The sequence below is a fragment of the Hippocampus bargibanti genome, linkage group LG10, assembly GCF_051943395.1.
Source record: "Hippocampus bargibanti isolate YZ-2025 linkage group LG10, ASM5194339v1, whole genome shotgun sequence".
Taxonomy (NCBI): Eukaryota; Metazoa; Chordata; class Actinopteri; order Syngnathiformes; family Syngnathidae; genus Hippocampus; species Hippocampus bargibanti.
The window spans coordinates 2153257-2178360 of NC_142743.1; the positions used below are offsets into that span (position 1 = coordinate 2153257).

A 25104-nucleotide genomic window follows, 5' to 3' on the forward strand; every position below is an offset into this window, starting at 1 on the left:
GAATCAGTGTCCAGTTCTTCGGAGGTTTGATTCGTATGTTTGTTTTGGCCTAGCTTTTACGTCGGATGCCCTTCCTAACACAACCCTCTGTGTTTATTCGGGCTTGGGACCGGCCCAATAACACATGCGTCTATGTGTGTAAATAAATAAATATATAGATTAGTGTCCAGGCAAGCGTCCTCGTCATTCTCCTCTCGGGCCATGAGGTGTTTCGATAATTTTACATAAATGTGAATCACCCAGAGCAAGGGTTAAGCAGACCAGCGCTTGCTCACTATACTGATGTTTGCCTTGGACATTTTCAAAGGATTGTTAAAAGCCAACAAAAGCAAACATCATTGGAAAATGGCTTTCCATGTGACTGAGGTCTTTTGGAGTTCAGGGGTCACCCCTAAGGCATTTCTCTGACTCTGTGGTGGCTTTAACCATCCACTGTGGAATTGTCTGCTGGTCAGGCAGCATCACCACCCGGGACAGGAAAAGACTGGAGCGCCTTGTCAAGAGGGCCAGTTCTGTCCTGGGCTGCTAACTGGACTCTCTGGAGGAGGTGGGCAACAGATGGACGCTAGCTAAACTAAAAGCTATGATGGACAGCCCCTCCTACCCCCTCCTGCCCACCCTGACAGCACTGGGTAGCTCCTTCAGCCAGAGACTATGACACCCGCGCTGCAAGAAGGAGAGGTACCGCCGCTCGTTCCTACCGACTGCTGTCAGACTTTGCAATTCTCAATGATCACATGTGGAAAAAAAACTGGAAACTTGTAAATAAATATGGGTTGATGCAATATATCAATATGCCTTTCTTGATACTTGCACTATGTACAGTTTTTTTTTTACGAAACGGTTTTGCACATTTACATTTGCACAGTATACAGTTGACATTTTTATTTTGTTATGCTTAGAATATCTTGTTTTCTATCCTTTCACCCCCCACCCCATCCCCTTTCAAATTGCTGCTTTGGACTGCAAATTTCCCCATTGTGGGACGAATAAAGGTTTTCTGATTCTGATTTTCTGATTCCAAAAGGCCAGGCAAAAAAATCTGAGGAAGGGCGCAGTTAAAAGTTAAATGACTATCATTTTCATTCCTTTCTCTATTCTTTGCTTTTGACATTATGCACCACCACCCTCATTTATTGTGCTACTTTTACATTTTTGTATGCATTTTTATGCTTTATAAAACATTTTGGGGGAGCTTGTAATGAATTATTTACATGGAAAACATGTCTCTACCTGCTTAGTTCTGATTTTGTTTTCAAGAATCAATTAATTTAATAAGAATGGGTACTCATATACATTCAAACTGAATTAACGAAGGAATGAAATTCATTGATCAACAATTTAATTTGAAGTCCTGTATTAATTCTGGTCAGGCAGGAACACGTTTGTGAAGAGGTAAAAGCCTTTTGCAGAATATACATTAGACATTCCTTGATATAAATTATCCAGCGGAACCTTAGAGATGTAAAATTGTATGTATGTGTGAGTGTACCTTTAGGTCCCAGTAACTGAGCTTCTTTGGCTTTTCTTCCATCTCCACACCGTCCTTCATCAAACGGTGGACATTGTTCACCGGTGCCAGCAACAACCTCCCCATTACCTTAAAACACACACGCACATACACACACACACACACACACACACACACACACACACACACACACACACACACGCACACGCACACACACACACACACACATACGCACACACACACACACACAATGAACGTAATGGCAACAGAAGTCTCTGTACAGGTATATCTAAAACATGTAGTCATTACTGAATGTTATCTTTGAAATGACTGAAACAGCATGCTGCCGGGAGGTAAAAAAGAATTGAACGGACCGATAAGGTCCCGGGCACCATTGAGGTTCTTTGGTCGGTAGATCCGTCGTGAGTTGGTGTCTGACACATAAAGCTGTCCTGTCACTGGATCAGTGGCCAGATAATACCGATGGGCAGGGTTGTTGCTAAGAGGTAGTGTGGGATAAAGACAACAAAGATTTGGTTTAGGACAGTGTTGCATAATGTCAGTAGATTCAATTCCCTCACTTTGTCCAACAACATTTGAAGAGGGGTAAATCTATCTGGAGAAACACCGATGGATATGAACTCAACAAACAGCGTGTCCATTTGTGTGTACATGTCCGTTTGTGTGTATTCAGAGCCTGACACACAAATTTGAGAGCAGTTGAGATCTACTGGATTTGAGCCAAAATGGTCTTTCTAAGATCGGTTCACATCTTTTTCCCGTATAAAAGTCATAGTAGTGCGTCCATTATTTCAAATGCTAAAAAAAAAACCCTATAAAATACAGGAAAAACATAAGTTGCCAGGTTTGTGTCTCTGTTAAAAGTTTGTGTGTCAATGTCTAAAATAAAGCAATTATTCTTTTAAGTAACACACACACAGTCATTCACATCACAACTCCCTGCCATTGTTACACAAGACGATTAGGGCTTGCAAAGAAAAAAAAAGTCTCAAAACTCTTTAAAGTGCCTGATGTATTTTTTCTTAGGTGGCCCTAATCCTCTTCCGTATATTTTGACCCAATCAAATCAATGGTAGCATTTTAATCCCTCTCTCTCTCTGTCATGATAAATATTTTCAACATGATAGCTTAATGGAACAAATGAGGCCTCATGATGCTTGAGATCAAGATAGACTGAAAGTATAAGGCCGACCCACTCATTGACATTTTAAGCACAACAGAAAGTGAAGTAACCTACTCCAGCAGAACATTCTTCAATTCTCTTCTCATATATCGTGCTGACTTCAAGTAGCGAGCCACCAAATTGTCAGAAGCAAAGAAAGATTACAACAAATTCAAATTCACTGATAAGCAAAATGACAATGATGAGGATGATTGTTATTCTTATTCTTATTACCTCAAATTTTGCAGTTAACAAGGAAATGAAAAAATAATCCATTTTATACTCTCCCGTGAATTAAATTTCATTGCTTAAAAGCATCAATACGATTGGCAAATATCTCTCATTATTTTGAAGATGGAGTGGCCCAGAGGTCGAGTGTTTAACACGTCAACTTCAGAGTGCACAGGTCCGGGTTTGAATACCTGAGCCGGCTTCCCAATGTGGGTTTTGCATGTTCCCGGGGCCCGCGTGGGTTTTCTCTGGGTCCTCCCGTTTCCTCATACAATCCCAAATAACGTGCATGATGTTTGAGCACTCTAAATTGTCCTTAGGTGTGAATGTGAGCGTGAATGGTTGTTTGTTTCTGTGTGGCCCGCGATTGTTCCCCTGCTTTCCCTTATACGGCTGGAATATGATTTTGGTCAATATTTGTCAGAGGTTGACAAATTTGCCACTGAGAGAGATACTGCCTCGATGAAGAAATTAAAAGGAATTGGACAGAAGAGAAGTATCTGCGTCCAATTTTAATTCCCATTGCTTTATGTAACAAAGAGGGTACAGAAAGTGCTTAAGAATGAATGTCTCTCTGTGTCTTTGTGTTGTCATGTTATTTGTTACTTGTTTTTTTTTGTTCTTTTGACTTCAAGACGGCGCCGCGAGAGTGGCTGCCTTTCCAGCAGCTCCTGTGTTTTGCTTTTCTACTTTCATTTCTTTCATAACTTTGCTGCTGTGAAATGTAAATTTCTCCACTGCGAGACTAATAAAGGCAAATCCAATCCAATCCAAGTCTAGCACAAAGAGCAGTCTTACTGTTGTCATGGGGGGAGTTTTCTTACCTTTTGGTATTTTGCTAGTTTGGTCGGAAAGAAGGGGTGTGTCCCTTTATGTACCATTGTAGGTGTTGATTTGATTGAACGATTTTAGATGCACATCCTTAAACATCCAATGTTACTTATTTCTACTCATTTGTATTTGTCTAGTTTAGTCTAAGTTGTTACTCTATATATACAGTAAAGTCTCGTTATATCGATATTCAAGGGATTCCGAAAAAATATCGATATAACCGGGACTATCGATATATCCGACCCTGTTTGCATGTAATTTTCTCCGTGCGTGCATAGAAATAGTATCGATATAACCGGGACTATCGATATATCCGATATCGATATAACGAGACTTTACTGTATATATGTGTGTACTTTACCTTATAACCTTACATATTTGTAGTGTGAACTGTTACTTAAGCATTCTTATTTCAGTCTGATATCAACTTTCACCCTTCTACCTCGTAGATGATAGGCCTGTTTGAAGTGATATCATACTCCCGTCGTATATAAGCTGTGTGGGGGCGGCTGCTCGCTCTCTTTTTTGTTCAACATCCTGGTTCCTGTTGTCTCACTACCATCTTCTAACACCCCAAAGAGCCATGAACCAGAGAAAATCACCGTTTTTAACCCATCGGGTGTGAACACAGCTGACTTGTTTTCCATCCAGTGGTGGCAGCTTCCCATTTCCCTCTAAATTTATCGCACAAGAGGTACGCAGTCTACACAACAGAAGGACTCAGAGTCTACACATAAGATTGGTGCACACAATGCACATTTTAAAGGAGCTGCAAGACGATCATTGAAGTGTGAGCACTTGGGAGACCACTTTCCGCTGATTGTGCATCATGTTTTTTTTTGTTTTGTTGGTGTTTTTTTATGTATGAAGAAATGGGTGCTGTTCAACTGAGCTAAATGAATTGCAGCTCGCTAAAATGTTTGTGGACTCATGCAAATGTGATTTTCTGTCCCTTATTCTTCTCTATTTGGGTCAGCAGAACGTGCGCCGACATTAAAAGGTAAGTATAAAATTTATCAATAAATGGTACAGTAAACAGTTTGGTATGCATTACACATACATGTATGCAGTATTAAAAATGATCATATAAAATATGAAATGATAAAAATGACACTAAAAGTTATAACATTCATAAATGAACTGCAAACAGTTTGGTAAATAATAGAATTCAATAGAAAATGTTGCTTAAAAATAACAGATTGACATTATATACTATCCTGTTGTATAGACCAGAGGTCCCCAACTCTCGGGCCTGCGGACTGGTACCGGTCCGTGGGTCATTTGGTACCGGGCCACGCAGAAAGAATAAACCATTTACATCATTTCCAATTTTATTTATTATCTGAGTCTGAACTATGTTTTATTTTGAAAAATGAAAAATTACCAGATTACATCCGTCTATGACTTACTCTTGACGCATGTCAAAACGCTTGTCTAGGTCACGTAGGTATAATTTTATTTTGCTGTATTCATCGGCCGGTCCATGAAAATATATAGGTTGGGGACCACTGGTATAGACCTCACTTCGGCCATTTTGAATGGATTTCGACCTACGGCCGTTTGACTTATGACCATTTTGTCAGAACGGAACCCGGTCGTAAGTCGGATGTTACCTGTATGTCATTCATTGAAGGTGTGCCTTTTCGTCAAGAAAATACGGTAATTGAATGATTCTGTTTTTGTAATGGTATAAAAGTAAGTAATCACGCTTACCTATGTCTGAAATCTTTGTTTCTTATAATAGTGCAAGCAAAGGGAGAAAAAGAGAGTAAACAGGGATTAGAAAACAGTTGGTTATTGCTTAAAATAAATCCCTGAAAAGGTACGCATAAATGTCAAAATCCTCGGAGCATAATGGCTGCAATGTGAAGACACAATTGTAATTTCCTGCAGTGGGACAATCGGAAGACGGATCATTAATTTGTATCATTCCAAATTAGAACATTAGCAATGCATTGCATGTAACAGTTTAAAAACTACAGAAGACACTTTTATACTTTTTTAAAGCTATTTCTTAAAATGTTTCTTCAGATATAACTCAAATTACAACAATGAAGACAAGCACAGATGAATAAATTCTGAAACAGATGTAATTAGTGTTAGTCATAGGAGCGCCTTGTCAAGAGGGCCAGTTCTGTCCTGGGCTGCTCGCTGGACTCTCTGGAGGAGGTGGGCAACAGACGGACGCTAGCTAAACTAAAGGCTACGATGGACAGCCCCTCCTACCCCCTCCTGCCCACCCTGACAGCACTGGGTAGCTCCTTCAGCCAGAGACTGTTACACCCGCGCTGCAAGAAGGAAAGGTACCGCCGCTCGTTACTACCGACTGCTGTCAGGCTTTGCAACTCTCAATGATCACATGTGAAAAAAAAAAAAAAAAATGGACACTTGTAAATATGGGTTGATGCAATATATAATACAGGACAAAAACTGTTGTTGCTGCCATTTTGTTGTAAAAGGAACGGGCTCATTCGCGAACGACACATCACTCATTGCGGCGCTCCGTGTGTATCCCGAAAAAAAAAGTTTGTATGCCAAGGTAAAATGTTCATAAATTTAACGTTCGTAAACCGAAAAGTTCGTAAGCCAAGGGGTTAACCGAGGTATCACTGTACTTGTTTATCGCAGATATGCTGCCATGAAAAGGAGTTTATCATCGTATTAAGTATTTATAGGTGAAATATGCCCAAAACTTTGTTGCTCACATGGACCAACCCATGCCACAGCATTACCCACAATCTTTCTGTTGACATCACCGATGACCCGAATTACCAACTTGCAATTACATTGTTGTTATTTTTTAATTGGTGCTGTCTTGACGAGTCGAGTAATCTAAGCAGCGTGAAAAAACACATTGTATTGCTCATTTTTTGTTTGATAGCATTGGTTTAGAACTGTTATTCTTATCCAGCGTTCGACGGAACCGTAGGGGTTTGGTGAATTGATCTCAGGAGTTCGACGGAGTCTCTGCCAGGGAGGTTAAGACAGATGATCACATTACATTGCTTCTCCAAATTGTGCTGCAGAAAATGTAGTTTGCTAGTTTCCTCAGTCAGTCATCGTGTGACTACTGAGCGGTTAAGAACCACTATTTTAGAACAAATGGATTTCTTGTGTCTCAGTGAAAATACCCTCTCTCTCACACCTACAGATGAAATATTGAAATGACATGTTAAAAACAGCTACGCCACAGACAAAATAATGGGAAAAAACCCTGATGGCTTAGTGTGACAGGTTGGTGGCAAATGTGAACACTTCTATTTGTTAAGTATCCTTTCACATCACGTACAGTATTTTCCATTTTTGTCTTTTTAAAATGTTAGCTGATCCATACGGACCTTTCAATTTACAGAGTATTGTATTTTTCAGACTAGACAGTATTGCTGTCAAGTGTTAGACTAAGTTTGAGAACAGTGACTCACTTTGTCTCAGGCATCACTGAGGACTGCCTGTGCAAATAGGCAACACTTGTTTCTTTTCTTCTATTATGTATGTATTGCACTGCTAGTTAATGAAGAATACAAAGTTTCTTATGAAAAATTTACAATGCTTTGGAGGCGGGAGGGCAGTCGGCCACCCTGCACTGGGCCGCAGTGAGTCAGTATTTTGTCAAACGTAGTAATCTTGCAACAAAAAAGTACATCGTGTACTGATTGATGTCTCATCTGCGATGAAATCATTTCAATCATGACTTGTGTGCACTGACATGTAACTGGTTTGATTGAGATTTGAAACCTTTATTTATTTTTTTACCTGAGCTCCATCACACTGGTAACATTCCCCGATGGGTAGATCCTCCTGATGTAGTTGAAGTCTCCAACGTACACACTGCCATCAGCTCCACATGCCAGAGCAAGGGGTGCCAACAGCTTATTACCCTCTGCTTGGCCATTGCAGCTTGGGCAAGAGATGCTACGGCGACGTCCATTTCCTACAAGATGTTGGAATTAGGGCTAAATTGAGTCCTTGAGTAATTGATTGCTTCAGGAAAAAAAAAAACATCTTGAGGAATATTTTTTTTGTTTCTGGTAACTGTTTATGTGGTGTGAACCGTTGTTTGGAGAAAAAATCAACCCTTGTTCATGCTTTGGGTGACACACTGCCAACACTGTGAGAACAACTTTAAAATAAGCTTTATCTCGCTAAATAAAGGTTTATTGTAAAACATTTGATTTTATTTTGAAGTTATTGCTGGAAGAATGTGGTGGTGTGACAGCACTGTGGGATGCCCTACTAACCAGTCGACCACTGTGCCACTGCCATCCCTGATGCAAAAATATCCATGAATGTCATCTATGTTTATTCAAATACTTTTTAATTTTCAAGAGATTATTAATTGGCTATCCAAATCCTAAAACATTCCACAAATTCAAATGTGATTGGAATGTGTTTTTTTTTAATTAACAAAATGTATGTCAATGTGCCATGAATGTCTGCAATGTAAACAACAGAGTCAAGGGCCTTTTTCAAGAGTTCAAAAGCCGAACTCTTGGAGGGGAAAAAGAGAGGTGAGTAACAAGCGAAGGCTCCAAGGCGAAGATGGAAAGCATAATATAATATTGTTAAAAAATACTGGTTAAAGGACGGTTGTAATCTATCTGATCAGTTTGAAAATATTTTAAATAGGTAAAACTGAGTAAATGAAAGTGGGTGGGGAGCACTAAATTTCTACTGTTCAATTGTCTGTCTTCAGAGTATTTTTCTGAAGTTCTTTATCCTCACTCGGGTCGCAAGGGTGCTGGAGCCAATCGCAGCCGTCTTTGGCCTGTAGGTGAGGGACATCCTTCTAGCCAATCACAGGGCACAAAGATACAGTCATTCGTGCTCACACTCACACCAAAGTACAATTTAGAGTGTTCAATCAGCCTGCCAAGAATACCAAGATGCTGTCGGCAAGTGCTTTTATGAGCCTTGCTTTTTTTGTTGTTTTTGTGTTTTGCTTTGTTACTTTGTTTTGTTGTTGCATTGTGTGGACCGGATGTGGATTGCTTTCCAGCATTTTTTGGCAGATTACGTGGGATAGGAGATGTCAGACAATCTCTTTTCGTCAATGGATGCTCCAATTTCGTGTTTGCTTTCAAAACTTAGATTGTACCAGACGTGTGTACGTTTTCAGCATGATGTCCCTGATCCACTGGTGAAAATGCAATACCATATTGATAGCACTTTAACAACAGATGGCTGAAGCTGTAACAAAGCACTTATTATGGGCAGCTATTTTATAAATATAAATAAAAGCACTTTTTGAGGCTCTTGTCTTTTATCTATAAATGCTTCATGTAACAAATAGGGTGCAGAAAAGTGCTTGTGATTGAATCACTGTCTGTGTCCATATAATAATACATTTAATTTACAAGCGCCTTTCAAAACACCCAAGGATACTTTACAATTAAAAGAACAATAAACACCAGAACAATAAAACCATAAATAACAAAAAAAAAACAATAAAAGAGCTGATTAAACTAAACAGTGAACGTAATTTTAAACAGATGAGTTTTGAGGTGGGATTTGAAGGTGGGAAGACAGTCAATATTTCGGATGTTGGGTGGAGGTGACTTCCAGAGTTTGGGAGCAGCAAGACTGAAAACTGTGCACACCATCGTGTTGAGATGGGCAGAGGGCACACAGCGGTGGAGGGAGGATGAGGATCTGAGGGACCGGGAGGGAATGGAAATTTGAAGAAGGTCAGACAGATTATGTAATGGATGGCTTTAAATGTAAATACCGTATTTTCACGACCATAAGGCGCATATAAACGTCTCAGATTTTTATCAAAATGTGCAGTGGGTCCTGTAGTGCGGACGTGTTAGAGACCACCATGAGGAGGACGTGTAGAGAAAACGAGGGGGGTGTGCGGGCGTGGTTTGTGTATAAACGAACAGGTATGTGCTTTATGTAGAACATTGCTGTTTTAACAACCCTGAAAATGGCAAAGAGAAATGGTTATGAAGCTCAGTTTATTTAAACTGAAGGCTATCAACTACGCCGAGGAACGTGGGAATGGAGCCGCCGTGACATAATACGTGGACATAAGGCAAGGTGACCGGAGTTGGAGGAAAGCTTCAAGCAATCGATCGGCGAGCTAAGAGCGAGCGGAAGGAGCGTTTCGACTGTCACCTTCCCACTCAGAGCAGTAACGCTAGCGGAGGAAATGAAAATTGAACATTTCCAAGGAGGTCCGTCTTGGTGCTGGCATTTTATGAAACTGTGCGATTTTTCCATGCGGACCGGGACTACTGTAGCGACGGCCGGCGAATTATTCGGAAAAGCTGGCGAAAAGGCTGCCATGCTAACGGAGAGAAACTCCCGGCGATTGTGATTTTTTTAAAAGAAAGACTTTGCCTAAAGAGACATTTCCAGCAGGCGTCATTCTTAAGGTAAACAAAAAGGGCTGGATGTTACGCCACAGTTTGCCAATGGATTGTGGATGTTTGGGCTAACGTGTCTGCTAGCACGGTGGTTTGAGCTTTCGGAAAAGTCGGTACCGGTAATGTGCTCCTTTTTACCATGCCGACGCATATTGAGTGATGATTACAAAATGTTATTCCTTTGTAATTAATGAATAAAGCACTACCAAACACAGTTTTGCTCCCGATCTGTTTTTTAAAATACGCATACTTGTATGCCTGTGTGTTGTTGTGAGGCGGACGTACGTATGGCAGTAGAGGATACGTACCGGTACATAAAACTTGCGTCCTTTCATCCGGTGCGGCCAATGTGTGTGTTAAATACAGAAATGGCACACATAAATGAGACTGCGCCTTTTCACACGGTGCACCGTTTGGTCGTGACAATAGGGTAGAAGTATTTTGAATTTGATTCTGAGTTTGACAGGGAGCCTGTGGAGCTGCTGGAAGACGGGGGTGATGTGGTGAAAGGAGTTTTTTTTGTGATGATACAGGCTGAGGAATTCTGGACCGAAGAGAAGTGAGTTGCAATAGTCGATACGGGAGGTGACGAGACTGTGGACAAGGATAGCAGTGGTGTGAGGAGTGAGAGAGAGACGGAGACGATTGACATTACGTCGGTGGAAATATGTGAACCGGGTTATGTTATTTATATGGGAGTGGAAAGGTAGTGAGCTATCGAGGATGACACCCAGGCTCTTGGCCTGAAGGGAGGGGACACAGTTAACAGTTTTTTTGCTGTTAAGTTTAAGGAAGTTATGGGAAAACCAGGATTTAATTTCTGAGAGGTAGTGTGAAAGGGATGAAGGTGAAAGAGATGCGTCGGGTTTGCTGGAGAGGTAGTTGCGTGTCATCAGTGAAGAAGTGAAAGTGTATGCCAAAATTGCGGAAAATATTGCCAAAAGGAAGAAGGTAGATAAAAAAGAGAATTGGTCGCAAGACAGAGCCTTGGGGCACACTAGAAGACACAGGTGAGGACTGTGAAGTGATGGAGTGGCCAGTGAGATAGGAGTAGATGGGGTGAGGAATGGTTTCAAAACCTGCAGGTCGAGGAGGATGATAATGTGAGTATTGTGAGTGAGGTGAGAGTGAAGCTGGGAGGAAACAATTTAAAGATGAAAGGAAGGTGAGAAATTGGGCGTACGTTCTTAAAATCATTGGGATCGGAGCAAGGTTTTTTTTCAGGATTGGACTGACAGCTCAAGTTTTGAGGGAGGCAGGAACAATATACAGTAAAGTATCGTTATATCGATATTCAAGGGAGTCCGAAAAAATATCGATATAACCGGGACTATCGATATATCCGACCCTGTTTGCATGTAATTTTCTCCCTGCGTGCATAGAAATAGTATCGATATAACCGGGACTATCGATATATCCGATATCGATATAACGAGACTTTACTGTATACAGTATGACATCTTTTGGGGTGAAAAACAATGTTTGTAACTGCAATACAAGTACAGATGCAAATACATTCTTACCCATAATGCTGCTGATGACAGGAGGCTGCTGGGAAACAAATATGTTCTCACCATTGCCTTTGTACAGGATACCTAAGGTAAAGACATTAAAAAAAAACGGCATGAGAGGCGATGACATTCAATAAATATAGTTTGACAATGCCAGTGCCATTAAGATGTGATTTGTACAAGTTCAATCAGCAAGGAGGTGTGTGTGTGTGATAGATAGATAGATGGATAGAGACAGACTTATGGAGATAGATAGATAGATAGATAGATAGATAGATAGATAGATAGATAGATAGATAGATAGATAGATAGATAGATAGATAGATAGATAGATAGATAGATAGATAGATAGATAGATAGACAGACAGACAGACAGACAGACAGACAGACAGACAGACAGACAGATCGATAGATAGATAGATAGATAGATAGATAGATAGATAGATAGATAGATAGATAGATAGATAGATAGATAGATAGATAGATAGATAGATAGATAGATAGACAGACAGACAGACAGAAGTAGGTAGACAGACAGACAGACAGACAGACAGACAGATGGCAAAATCAAGGGCAAATGGAGCACATCAAAATGTAGGGCGCAGGTTGAGCATTGTGGTAAATTTAAATTGTGATCAGAACATTAAATGGTGGAAAAATACAATGCATTTCTTATTCCTAGTAAGACATAAAATATTAAACTCATGTAATGAACCAAACAATTAAAAGCTGGCAGCCAATTGGCAGCTCGCCTTCATTATTCAGTACCTCTGATGTTCGTCTTTCCATCCTCCATCGATTTGCTCCCTTATTTGTTATTGATCTTAACTTGAACTTTCTTCATTTGCTTTTTTAGTGTGCCCAATTTCCCTTCCTTTTCCTATTTTAAACCAGATTCTTTTCATACAGACAGTGTATACGCTGTCTGTAAGAAAATAATCTGTTTTAAATTAGACATCAAGTAGACAGGATGAACTTAATACAACCTTCCTTTTCCTGTTTCTTTCTGCTTTTCATTGCATCCTTCATTCATTTTCCTCCTTCTTTCCACGATATGCCTTATATCAATGGCTATTTTTTTTATTTATGTATCAACTCTATGTTCCGTGACTTTGCCTTGTGGTCTTGATATCCAACATCTAACATTATTGCTAATCTCAACAGACACCTTCCTCTACTCTGCGATTCCCTTTCATCACTTCTTCCATTAGGAAGTGTTGATTGATTACCATAGGCAAAGCTGACAAGGATGCACCCATGCTGTGCCGCATGCAGTCCACAATGACATTGACTATAAAAAGGCATGCACTCACACACGTGTGTGTGTGTGTGTGTGTGTGTGTGTGTGTGTGTGTGTGTGTGTGTGTGTGTGTGTTTGGAGACATATGTGCACTGTGCATGTCTTTTTTTGTGTGAGGGAGACAGATGACGAACTAAAGCAGTGCTTAAATCAGGCAGGGGCCTGGGGGTGAGGGGGGGCTCTCCAGCTGTGTTAACTGAGGGCAGTGCAGTGTTCTCCACACTTTGAATGAACATGTTTTTCAAAATAAATGCATGTGACCTTGGTCTGAATCTTTCCCAGTCTAAAAACTTAAAATTCAGATGCACTCACACTGTGAACTGGATGACAAGGTGTTTAAAGCCCTCGAGGACACGTGAGGGAGGGATGAAGAGTAACAGGATGAATGAGGTGACAAAAAAGGGAGCACACACACTCAAATACATATTCTCAGGGGCCACAATATGGTTGCATCCCAATCAAAGCAACAAACAAAATATAATTTGCATTCAAAATACTTAAATGGGTAAAAAAAAACGTCTTACGAAGAAAATTAGCATTAGCAAGAATCACATGAAAGAAGTGGAAATACACCAACAACAATTTGCTGGACTATGATTGATCCCAGATTTTGAAAAAGACGTACCCGTCGAGGACAATTTTTGCCAATCTCCATTTTTTATTCCTGAACCTAATATGCACGCTAGGGGTGTCAAACTAATTTTTGTCGCAGTCCACATTCGTCTCGTTACAGTTTCCCGTGGAAGGCCGTTATTACTGTGAATCTTGTGAGACCATATACCGTAATTTCCGGACTATAGGCCGCAACTTTTGTCACAAGCTTTCAACCCTTTATGCAACGATGTGGCAAATGTTTGCATTTTTTTCTGACGGCCGCAATGGGGCCTCAATTTAGTGCTGGAGCACTAAAGGTAAGTGTGAGACAGCGAATTTATGTGCAGAGGAAGACGCAAGTTTAATGTAACTTTTCGTGTGAATCATGCATTTAGAGCGAGGAATAGTTTACCTAAAATGGCCGTCTGCAAAGAGCAACTTTTTCACAAACCTGACAGCGTGGAGCAGTGTGAAAAAAATAACCATCACCAGCCGGTTGCGAAAAGCCGGTCTGCTGCGTGAGAGAGAGGACAGCACAACCTCGGGCTCTCAGTGATTTTCTATGTTTTTGGAACCAGCCTAGTTAGTGAATGCTGTTAAGAAACTTAGATTGTATCCTCATTTTGTGTAATGCTGTAATACTGAGCTCATCTGGCAACCCAGCCACTACGCGACATCACGTGACTTGACGGCTTTCTGTGCTCTGGCAAATAAATATCCTACTTGTATGATCTAAACAAGAGGACCATCTCAACTCTTTATCCTCCCAAATGCATCGCGAAAGCGCTGAAGATCTCAACAGGTTATGGGCCCAGGAAACGTTTGGGAGATAAAGTGAAGCCAAAAGTGTATCCAGACTTGAAAGAGCGGTGAGCAAACGAGGCTATCGCTAACCGGCTAAACAGCGGTCAAGATGGATCAAGGAAGGGCAAGCAGGCACCTTCGACTGGCATTCGACGAAGATGAAGATAAGTACGAGATATGGGAAACAAAAATGCTCGGACATTTTCATTTATTGGGACTAAAGAAGACCGTGCTGGGAGAGCTGACGGCGACGAGTTCCGAAATGGCTATGGATGCAGAGAAAAATGCAGATGCGTACGCCAAATTGATAAATATGCTTGATGACAAGAGCCTCTCACTAATAATGACAGATGCACCTGATGATGGAAGAAACTCTTTGAAGATATTGAGAGAATATTATGCCAGGAAATGAAAACCATGGATAATCAATCTGTACACCACGCTCACGTCGCTTCAAAAGAGGAACGATGAAAGTGTTACAGACTATATCATTAAAGCCGAAACCACCACAACAGCACTTCGAAATGCAGGTGAAACTTTGGGAGATGGACTACTTGTTGCCATGGTATTAAAATAACTACCACCAAGTTTCAAGCCATTCACAATACATGTGGCGCATTCAAATGATGAAATCAAGCTTGCAGATTTCAAGACTAAGCTATGGAGTTTTGAAGCAACTGAGAAATTGAACACTGAGTCAGGGGACAGTGTGATGAAGACACAGGGTCGGAGTGGACGACAAACCACCAAAACCAACACCCGTGACCAGCACAGTGACGACACAAGCGTAGTTAGTGTGTTTCAAGTGTGGGATCAAAGGCCACAAAGCAAGAGAATGTCAACAGAAGACATGGTGCAGTCATTGCAAAAGCAAGACACAAAAAGACGCCACATGCAGGCGTAAGGACAAGTACAGACGAGATGACACCAGTAAAGCGTCAGAAAATGGCGACACCGACAACGTGCACAAGATGAGGGACGGCAAGACCAGATCCAGGGAGCAGTTGGGTCGCAACATCCGAGACATTTTGTCTGTAAAGAAAGCAACCACCAACGGGGCAACAGTGATATTTAAAGAAGGTAAAAATTCACTGATTACGAAAGGTGGGACAAAATATGGTATACATGTGTATGGAAAGTTTTACTATTTACATACAGTGGTGCCTCGCTTCTCGACCATAATTCGTTCCAGGACCCTGTTCGAAAAGCGATTTTTTTCGAACACGAAACCATCTCTTCGCTCCTGTCACTTGCGAGTTGACAGCTGGGGGGGGGGGGGGGTGCCTCTCCCGGGACGCTGTCTCCATCTGCTGTCTCCACCTGCTGTCAATTTTCTAATCACGGACACGGGGCATTTATACGGTTCGCGATCACCTCGCCAATGCCGGATGATTGACTCAACTCGCCACCGTACCTGGACTCTTCCTTCGATGCGCGAGTGTATCCGGTCCGAGGTATTTTCCCTGCGTCCCGTAAATTTATATCATCTTCCGGGATTGCGTAATTTTGCACCCTCGTGTGCCATTTGTTTTTGCCGTAGTAAGCGGGTCAGATCACACCCTGCCTTCTTACTCGCTGTGTTTTCTTTTATTTGTGAATAAACATCCTGTTTGGGTAGTATGTGTCTGCTTTGGGATCCCAAACATTCCACTACGTTCTGACGAGTCAGCTGCCATCACTCTCGCTCGGAATGTGACAGCTACGGATGACTCGGCTACATGATGTTCTTTTCTCTTCAAATATCTATCCAATGACACTTGCTCTCACTCCCACAGTCACATCACTAGATTTCACAGCCTCCTTATTCTTTAATATCGTACTGATCTTAGATCTCGCCAGATCAGACACTCGCACACCTCCTTCATATATTGCGATGATTTATTTCTTAAATGCAATAGTTGTACGCACTACTTTTCTTTTGTCACTTTAAGCAGCACTTACTTTCTTTGGAGGCATGATTAGGGGCGCTAAGCTCCCCAACCTTGAGTACGCACTCACGCTTCATATTGGCGTTCGAACACCGATTGATGTTCGAACGCCGAAGCAAGAATATATCGAATATTTTGTTCGAACACCGATTTGTTCGAACTGTGAGGCGTTCGAGAACCGAGGTACCACTGTATTGAGAAAGAGAAACAGATAAATGAAACAGATGAAAACACATATTATGGCATGAGATTAAGGCCAAAGACTAGTGAGGTCTTTCAGAGCCTAATAAGAGAGCGCAAGAGTCATGTATACAAGACAGGGATGCACGTGAAAGTGCAGTCACAGAGATTAGGCCAAATGAAAATAACCTCACACGACAAAGTGACACAAATGATGAACCTGAAAATAGAAGGTATCCTACTAGGGAAAGAAAGAGACCTTGTCACTTTGATGATTTTGTGGTTGAGTACAGCGATAACGATGAGGCACACACCACAGTGGACTACTATTACAGAGCTGTGTGTGGTGTTCCGCAAACATATGCACAGGCAATGAGATTAAATTATTCTCAAGAATGGGCAAAAGCCATGGATGAGAAAATTCAGTCATTAAATGACAACAATACATTTACTATAACAACCCTACCTGCGGGCAAGAAAATAGTGGGGGGTAAATGGGTATATGCTATCAAACGTGATGCAGATGTCAGAAACAAATATTTAAGCACGATTTGTAGCAAAGGGCAAGAGCCAGGTGAAAAACATAGACTATGGAGAGATGTTTTCGCCAACAGCCAATCTAACAGGTGCTAAGTGGTGCTTCAAAAAGCAGCTCTGGAAAATGAAGAAAAAGATGATGGTCTAGTTTACAAACTAGAAAAATCACTTTATGGTTTCAAACAATCTAGCCGAAACGGGAACAAGGTCTTACATGATTATTTACCTGATAATGAGTACAAGCAAAACCCAGGTGATTATTGTATTATTGCCAAAGAGTCAAGAAGTGACAAGGTGATCAAAATCATATGGGATGGTGATTTCATTATTGATGACTACCAATATGCAAAAACAATTGTATTTGAGAGTTTACAGCAATTGTTTTTGGAAGCTAAAACGTGTAATACAGAGGTCACATTGTTCTATTTATCTTGGTTTACATTACAGCAAACTGAGTATAAGTGGGGGTGTTAAGAAACTTAGATTGTATCCTCATTTTGTGTAATGCTGTAATACTGAGCTGATCTGGCAATCCAGCCACTACGCGACATTGCGTGACTTGACAGCGATAAAAAGCCAGTTTATGTGTATGTGTCTATATGTGTTTGACTTCTCTTACGACGATGAGTGCAGCGGCTGCTTTCTGTGCTCTGGCAAATAAATATCCTACTTGTATGATCTAAACAAGAGGACCATCTCGACTCTTTATTCTCCCAAATGCATCGCGAAAACCGCTGAAGATCTCAACAAATGCTAACGTATTTCTTCCGTATCTCAGTGACTTGGTATGTTTTTGTGCCCAGACCTGTTAGTGAGCGCTAACGTGTTGCTGCCGTGTCTCACTTTTCCGGCATGTTTTTTTTAACCAGCCCTGTTCGGGGTGTGTTGCTACCGTAATGCTCGTTGTGTTGCTCCCGTGTAACAGGCACTGTTTGGAAACAAAAGTTAAGGTATGTTATTAAAACATTTTCTATGTATTGTGTTTCTTTATAAACAACTCATGTTTCAATTTGGGCACATGCGGTTTATAGACAGGTGCGGTTAATGTATGTACAAAATGTTTTTCCCTTTAAAAATGTACTGGGTGAGGCTAATAATCAGGTGCGCCCAGTAGTCCGGAAATTATGGTAAATATTTAATCACCTACACATATTTCATACACAACAAACAACAAATAGATGGATTCCCGAGCTTTGAAATCAGAAGACTTGTTTAAACATAGTTTGCATTAATGTAATCAGGGGTTTGAAAACAGGAAAATCCTTGCAATGCCTCCATATTATTATGGATTACAATTTGAAAATTTGGTTCAAACGTGAGCAAGCATCATGGGAGTTGACATGCTTGATGTTCCCACATCAAACATGTGGCGGGCCGTATCCTGAACAATAACATGGAAACAATACAAACATCATGTTTTGGCTGGGCAGGTTCACTAAATAAAAATGAAGAAGACTATTCATCATCTCATCACAGAAGATGACGATGGCTGACTTTGTCAGACTTCTGTGGAGGGTCATGAGATTGGTGGACAAGATCGGTTTTATTTTTCGGGATCGGCTGTTCAGCAACCCACAAACCACAACTTTTCTCCAAATTAAGGAAATTGGCCCAGATTTCATTCTTGGCCCAGCGATTAATACATTTTGGGGTCATTCTACTTCATCACATAAATTATTTCCAGTCAACATAGTGCTTTCTGTCCTCCTTGTGGGTCCTGGCTTTGCCGTGGCGAGGAAAGTGTCCCTTGGCGGGCCCTTTTTCCAGGGAGGTTTTAGACTAAGAAGGTCCAGACGGTGTATCGGTACGCATTTAAAATGGCAGCTTCATCATCCTCATCCATCATCCAGGGGTCCAACCACCCACTCGAGAGAAATTTACTACGTTACGAAACCGACCAGAAGATACCAGACTGCCCAAACCAGGACTAGACCTAGGAATGCCACCGACCAACGAGTACGGAATAGCCACAAGATTCGCAATGCCACATGGAACATTTGAACGCTTCTTCACACTGGAGCTACTTCACTGTTGTCCTTGGAACTCTCCCGCTAAAAAAATCACAGTGCCAGATAGAGGTGAGACAAGGTGGAAATGCAGCAGCAACATTACAGCAGGAGAAAACTGCTTTATAGGGTGTGGCCCTAAAATATCGACGTGCCCCCTTGGAGTTGCGCTGGCCATGTTCAAACATATCAAACAGTCGTCAGTTGGATCCCAATTAATAATCGTCTTCTTTTGGCACGATCCCTCCACGTACATGGCAATATGACAGTGATTGTTGCTTACGCCAAAGATGCCGCCAATGACAGAGTCATGGACACCTTCTTCGAACAATCAGGTCGTTAACCACTCCTCACCACATGACATTATCATCGTCTTCAGAGGAGCACAGCTTAGACCAACACAGCACAATACAATACATATTGATTTATGTAGCGCTGTGCAGTGATATGACAGAGTACCGGAGGCAATTGCAGCTGACAGGGAGAAGTACTGGACAGAAGAGGCTAAAAGCCTGGAATCAGCAGCACAGAGCAATGACCGCAGACAGGCCTTTAGTATGCTGCCCCAAGCTCAAATTGGACCACACATCGTGACCACCTTGGTGAAGGATGCTGGTGAAAATAGCATCACCACAGAAGTAGACTGTATTGAATGCTGGAAAGGGCACTTAGACAACCTCCTTCATCATCTTACAGTCACTACCGATAAGTCACAATTGATGAGGTCAAAGCAGTAATGAAAACACTCAATAATCACAAAGCCCCTGAATATGTGCCATTACTGGAGAGCTGTTAAAAAAATGTGATGACACCATGGCCCAGTGGGTCAACCACATCATCAACTATATGTGAGTGGCAGAACAGTCCCCCATAGACTTGACCGAGGCCATCATCCTGCTAGTCTGGAAGTCAAGAAGTTACTCTGCAGCAAAAATAGAGGCAACCCACTGCTCTCCATACCTGCAAAACTGTTCAGAGAGAGAGCGACTATATCGGGAGAAGGATGCTGAGCCTTGAACTGCCAGGCAGGAGACAGAGAGGAAGACCAAAGAGGAGGTTTATGGAAGTTGTCAAAGAGGACATGAAGGTAGCTGGTGTGAGAGAAGAGGATGCACAAAACCGGGTTAGATGGTGGACATTGATTCACTGTGGTGACCCCTGAAGGGAAGAGCCGAAAGAAAAAGAAGATATATACACAGTGTCTAAATAGCACTGATGGATGGGACTCACCCAGAATGGCTAACTGAAGGCCGTACAATTCCGATCATGAATGATACTTCAAAGGGTGCAGTTCCATCCAATTATCGGCAAATAACCTGCCTCTCCATAACATGGAAGTTCATGTCTTGCATCATTGCGGCTAAGTTAAGTGGACACATGGATCAATGCATGAGTGAAGCCCAGAAAGGCATTGGTAGAGATAACTGAGGCGCAAAACTACTGGTTGACAGAACAGTCGCATAAGACTACAGGTACCAACATACCATACAAGAAAGCTGATGACTCGATGCCACACACATGGATCACTGAATGCTTGGAGTTGTACAAGGTCAACAGGACCCTGAGAGCCTTCGTTGCAAACATGATGAGTATGTGGAAAACCACACTTGAAGCCAATGGCAAGCCACTAACGCAAGTGTCCATCAAATGTGGCATATACCAAGGTGATGACTCTCCCCACTGCTGTTCTGCATAGGACTGAATCCCCTCAGCTAAATAATTGCCAAGACAGGCTATCGATACCACCTCAGAAATGGAGCAATGATCAGTCACCTCCTCTACATGGATGACATAAAGTCGTATGCGAAGAGCGAAATGGACAGATTCCCTGATCCACACAACCAGGATCTACAGCAGTGACATCGGGATGTCATTCGGGCTTGAAAAATGTAGTCGGATGGTCACAAAGAGGGGCAAGGTAGTCCACACTGAAGGGGTCTCACTCCCTGAAGGAACAATAGCAGACATTGAAAACAGCTACAAGTACCTTGGATATACCACAAGCCAATGGCAACCTCGAATTAGCGACAAGCTACGGCTACGACCAAATACCTCTAGCGAGTGAGGCAAGTCCTAAGAAGCCAGCTCAATGGCAAGAACAAGACCCAGAAGAACAAGAGATTTAGACCACGGATGTTAAAACCCGAAAACTTGCATGGAGGGTTCAATCTCTAATCCGGCATCCTGAGACTGTACAGAAGCCGTAAGGAAGGAGGCAGGGGACTAGTGAGTGTGAGAGCCACTGTCCAGGATGAAACGTCCAAGCTCCGCATCGAAGAGAAGGCTCCAAAGGATGATGTACTCAGTGAATGTCTCAGACAATGGGGAACAGAGGACGAGGTGCTGGAAGAGGGACAATCATGGGAGGAAAAGCCCCAATGTTTTTTTTTTTTTTTTTTTTTTTTGCGATTAGTCGTATTTTTGTGTTTCAAGTTGTGAAAAATGGGGAATGCAACTCACTCCCTGAAGGAACAATAGCAGACATTGAAAACAGCTACAAGTACTTCGGTATACCACAGGCCAATGGAAACCTCGAACTAGCAACAAGGAAAGCGGCTACGACCAAATACCTCCAGCTGGTGAGGCAAGTCCGAAGGACTTCCGTAAGGAAGGAGGCCAGGGACTAGTGAGTGTCAGAGCCACTGTCCAGGATTAAACATCCAAGCTCAATGAATACATCAAAGAGAAGGCTCCAACGGATGATGTACTCAAAGAATGCCTCAGACAATGGGGAGCAGAGGATGAGGTGCTGGAAGAGGGACAATCATGGGAGGAAAAGCCTCTACACGGGATGAACCACCGAACCATAACTGAAGTGGCGGATCTCAAGAAGTCCAATCAGTGGCTAGAGAGGACTGGCCTAAATGACAGCACAGAGGCACTCATCCTGGCTGCCCAAGAGCAGGCCCTGAATACCAGAGCCATAGAGGCACGGATATACCACACCAGGCAAGACCCAAGGTGTAGGTTGTGCAAAGAGGCACCTGAGACAATCCAACACATAACTGCGGGGTTTAAGATGCTGGCAGGGAAAGCCTACATGGAGCGCCATAACCAGGTGGCTGGCATAGTCTGGCGAAACATCTGTGCAGAGTATGGACTGGAAACCCCAAGGTCAAAATGGGAAACACATCCCAAGGTAGTAGAGAATGACCGAGCAAAGATCCTGTGGGACTTCCAGATACAGACTGACAAGATGGTAATGGCCAACCAACCAGATATCGTGGTCATAGATAAAAGGGAAAGGAAAGCCGTTGTCGTGGATGTAGCGGTCCCGAGTGATGGAAACATCAGAAAGAAGGAACATGACAAAATGGAGAAATACCAAGGGCTCAGAGAGGAGCTGGAGAGAGCCTGGACGGTAAAGGTGAAAGTCGTGCCTGTGGTGGTCGGAGCACTCGGGGCAGTGACCCCCAAACTCGACCAGTGGTTGAAACAGATCCCGGGAGCAACATTGTATATCTCGGTCCAGAAATGCGCAGTGCTGGGAACAGCACGGATACTGCGCAGAACCCTCAAGCTTCCGGGCCTCTGACCCGAGCTAAAAAATGGGGGACAGACACCACCAATGGGGGGACTAGGATTTATATATATATGTGTGTGTGTGTGTGTGTGTGTGTGTGTGTAGGTATGGAGGTAGGTAGAGAGAGAGAGAGAGAGAGAGAGAGAGAGAGAGAGAGAGAGAGAGAGAGAGATCAAATAAATTGGGATAACAGACGATCACCCCCTTCAAAAAGAAATATCACAAGGTAGATGGAACAATGTATTCATTTTCTCTCTCTCTCTCACACACACACACATACACACCACACACACATACACACATGCACGCATACACACATGCACATGCACACGCACCCCCACACAATAACACACACACACACACACACACACACACACACACACACGCACACACACTCACACACACACACACACACACACACACACACACACACACACACACACACACACACACACACACACACACACACACACATATATATATATATACACACACACTTCTTATAATACCTTCTCCTACGCTCCATTGATTAAAGCCTTGCAAAAACAATCAGTTTGATAACTACTCAGATTAAAATTCTTCTAAACTGAAATTAAATTAATCCTTTTATTCGTGATGCTAGATTAAACAGTTCATTACATGGAGTTTTGTCCCCTTGACTTAAAACTAATTAAAGTGATTGTCATAACAACCCGTGAATATCGAAATAAGAACTTACTCTAAAAAGCACAGTATTGTATTTAGCTGTACAAATATGTGTATTCCATGAAACGCACCAGAAACAAGAAGGGAGCACGTTCTCTGCAAGTATGAGGGCAGAAAAGAGTATTGTGACATCTGAGAATACTTTGAAATGTTTGCATTGCCTTCATCACCATGCTAAAAACCACCCCATAAATGGTTGTATTTTCCACATACTTTTTTAATTACATCAACAGAAACGTCTGTGACTCATGCCTTCAAAACCAAAATACAAACTCAACTTCAATGAAATTCGACTAAATACATTTCAAAGACAAAATGTTTAAACCGATCAACACTATTATTTTTTATTAACTAATCATGAGTAAGTAGAGACACAGAGTTATAAATGATTGTTGTGCATTGAATTAAAACAACGAAACAAGCAACAAATAGAAACAAAATAATGAAAGTGACTGCGATTGGCTGGCAACCGATTCAGGGTGTCCCCTGCCTACTCACCAAATATAGTTTTTTTTATCCATTAAAGGTGCGTTTTATAATCCGGTGCACCTCAAATAGATAAAATGTTTGAAAATAAGCTATTCATTGGGGTGTGCCTTATACGGTAAATATTGGTGAAACATGAGCTGAAAATTATTTTATTTTGTTTTCATGTCTGACACAATGTCCCAACTTGGAATTGAGTTTGTCAGTCCCAAAGCATTGCTGCTAAATAGCTAAATATCTATGAAACAATGCATGTACTGTATGTACTGAAATAAATATGCAGTATGTACAGTATGTATGGTATTTGAACCAGGTGATGTGATTCTGATCAAGCCTCCTACCGTTTTGTACATCCAGGATATGATGCTTATCCAGAGTCCATCCTCCAATGTTGGACGCATCCATCTCATAGCCTTGTAAGACAGCTGTTCTCTTCTCCCACAGGATCAGGTCCAGGCAAGACTCATATTCAAACCCCACCGATACTGAGAGACAAAAATCAATTCAGGGTCAGTTATTCAGTTGTTTCATGGGCCCACCTTCAATATGCATGAAAAAAAAATCATTGGGGGTTGTCTGTTCCCCATTTTAGCTCGGGTCCTCCACCAGAGGCCAGGAAGCTTGAAGGTTCTGAGCAGTATATGTGCTATTCTCATCACTTTCCTGGAACGAGGTATCAATGTAGTTCCCGGGATCTGTTCCAAGTACTCATCTAGTTTGGATTGGATTTGCCTTTATTAGTCTCGCCTCCGACCACCACAGGCACGACTGTCACCTTCACCTTTTGTTGGTTCATCCCATGTAAGGGCTTTCCCCCCCGTGATGGTCCTTCTTCCAGCACCTCATCCTCTGTTCCCATTGTCAAAGACATTCTCTGAGCACATCATCATTGGAGCCTTCTCTTTGATGTATTTATGGGACTTGGATGTTACATCCTGGACAATGGCTCTCACACTCACCAGTTCCTGGCCTCCTTCCTTACGGCTTGTCTCAGGGTGCTAGATTTGGAATAGAACCCTTTATGCATGGTGAGGAGCTTTCAGATCTGAACATCCGTGGTATGAATCCTTTGACAAGCTTCTTACTCCTGCAAGGTATATGATCCGATCCATGCGCACCAAATCCAGCAGACATTTAAACAGCTTCTTCCCCCAAGCCATTAACTCTTTGAACTCTTTCAACAATAGCCAAAATGGAACTGTATAGTGCCACTTAGCAGGTTTTTTTTTTTTTTTGACAACGATACTAGTGCAGCGTGTTCTACCGGAAACAAATTCCTTGTGTGTTCTACATACTTGGCAATAAAGATGATTCTGATTCTGATTCTGATGATCACTGGCAGGGCATTGCTGTTTATTGCCAATCTTGTTCTTGCAATTGAGCTGGCTTCTGAGGACTTGCCTCACTCACTGGAGGTATTTGGTCGTCGCCGCTTTCCTTGTTGCT

General features: G+C 42.0%; 1 protein-coding gene across 1 annotated transcript in view; it reads right to left on the bottom strand.

Annotated features, from left to right (window-relative positions):
• The window catches only part of LOC148892058 (teneurin-3-like), a 244330-nt gene that overhangs the window by 49142 nt on the left and 170084 nt on the right, over positions 1–25104 (bottom strand). The window contains exons 22-27 of the mRNA XM_089006884.1: positions 24000–24143; positions 11608–11679; positions 7470–7647; positions 5430–5450; positions 1846–1970; positions 1493–1600 (exon numbers count right to left, since the gene is read on the bottom strand). Coding sequence (XP_088863010.1) covers positions 1493–1600; positions 1846–1970; positions 5430–5450; positions 7470–7647; positions 11608–11679; positions 24000–24143 — 648 coding nt within the window. The remainder of the gene's footprint in view (positions 1–1492; positions 1601–1845; positions 1971–5429; positions 5451–7469; positions 7648–11607; positions 11680–23999; positions 24144–25104) is intronic.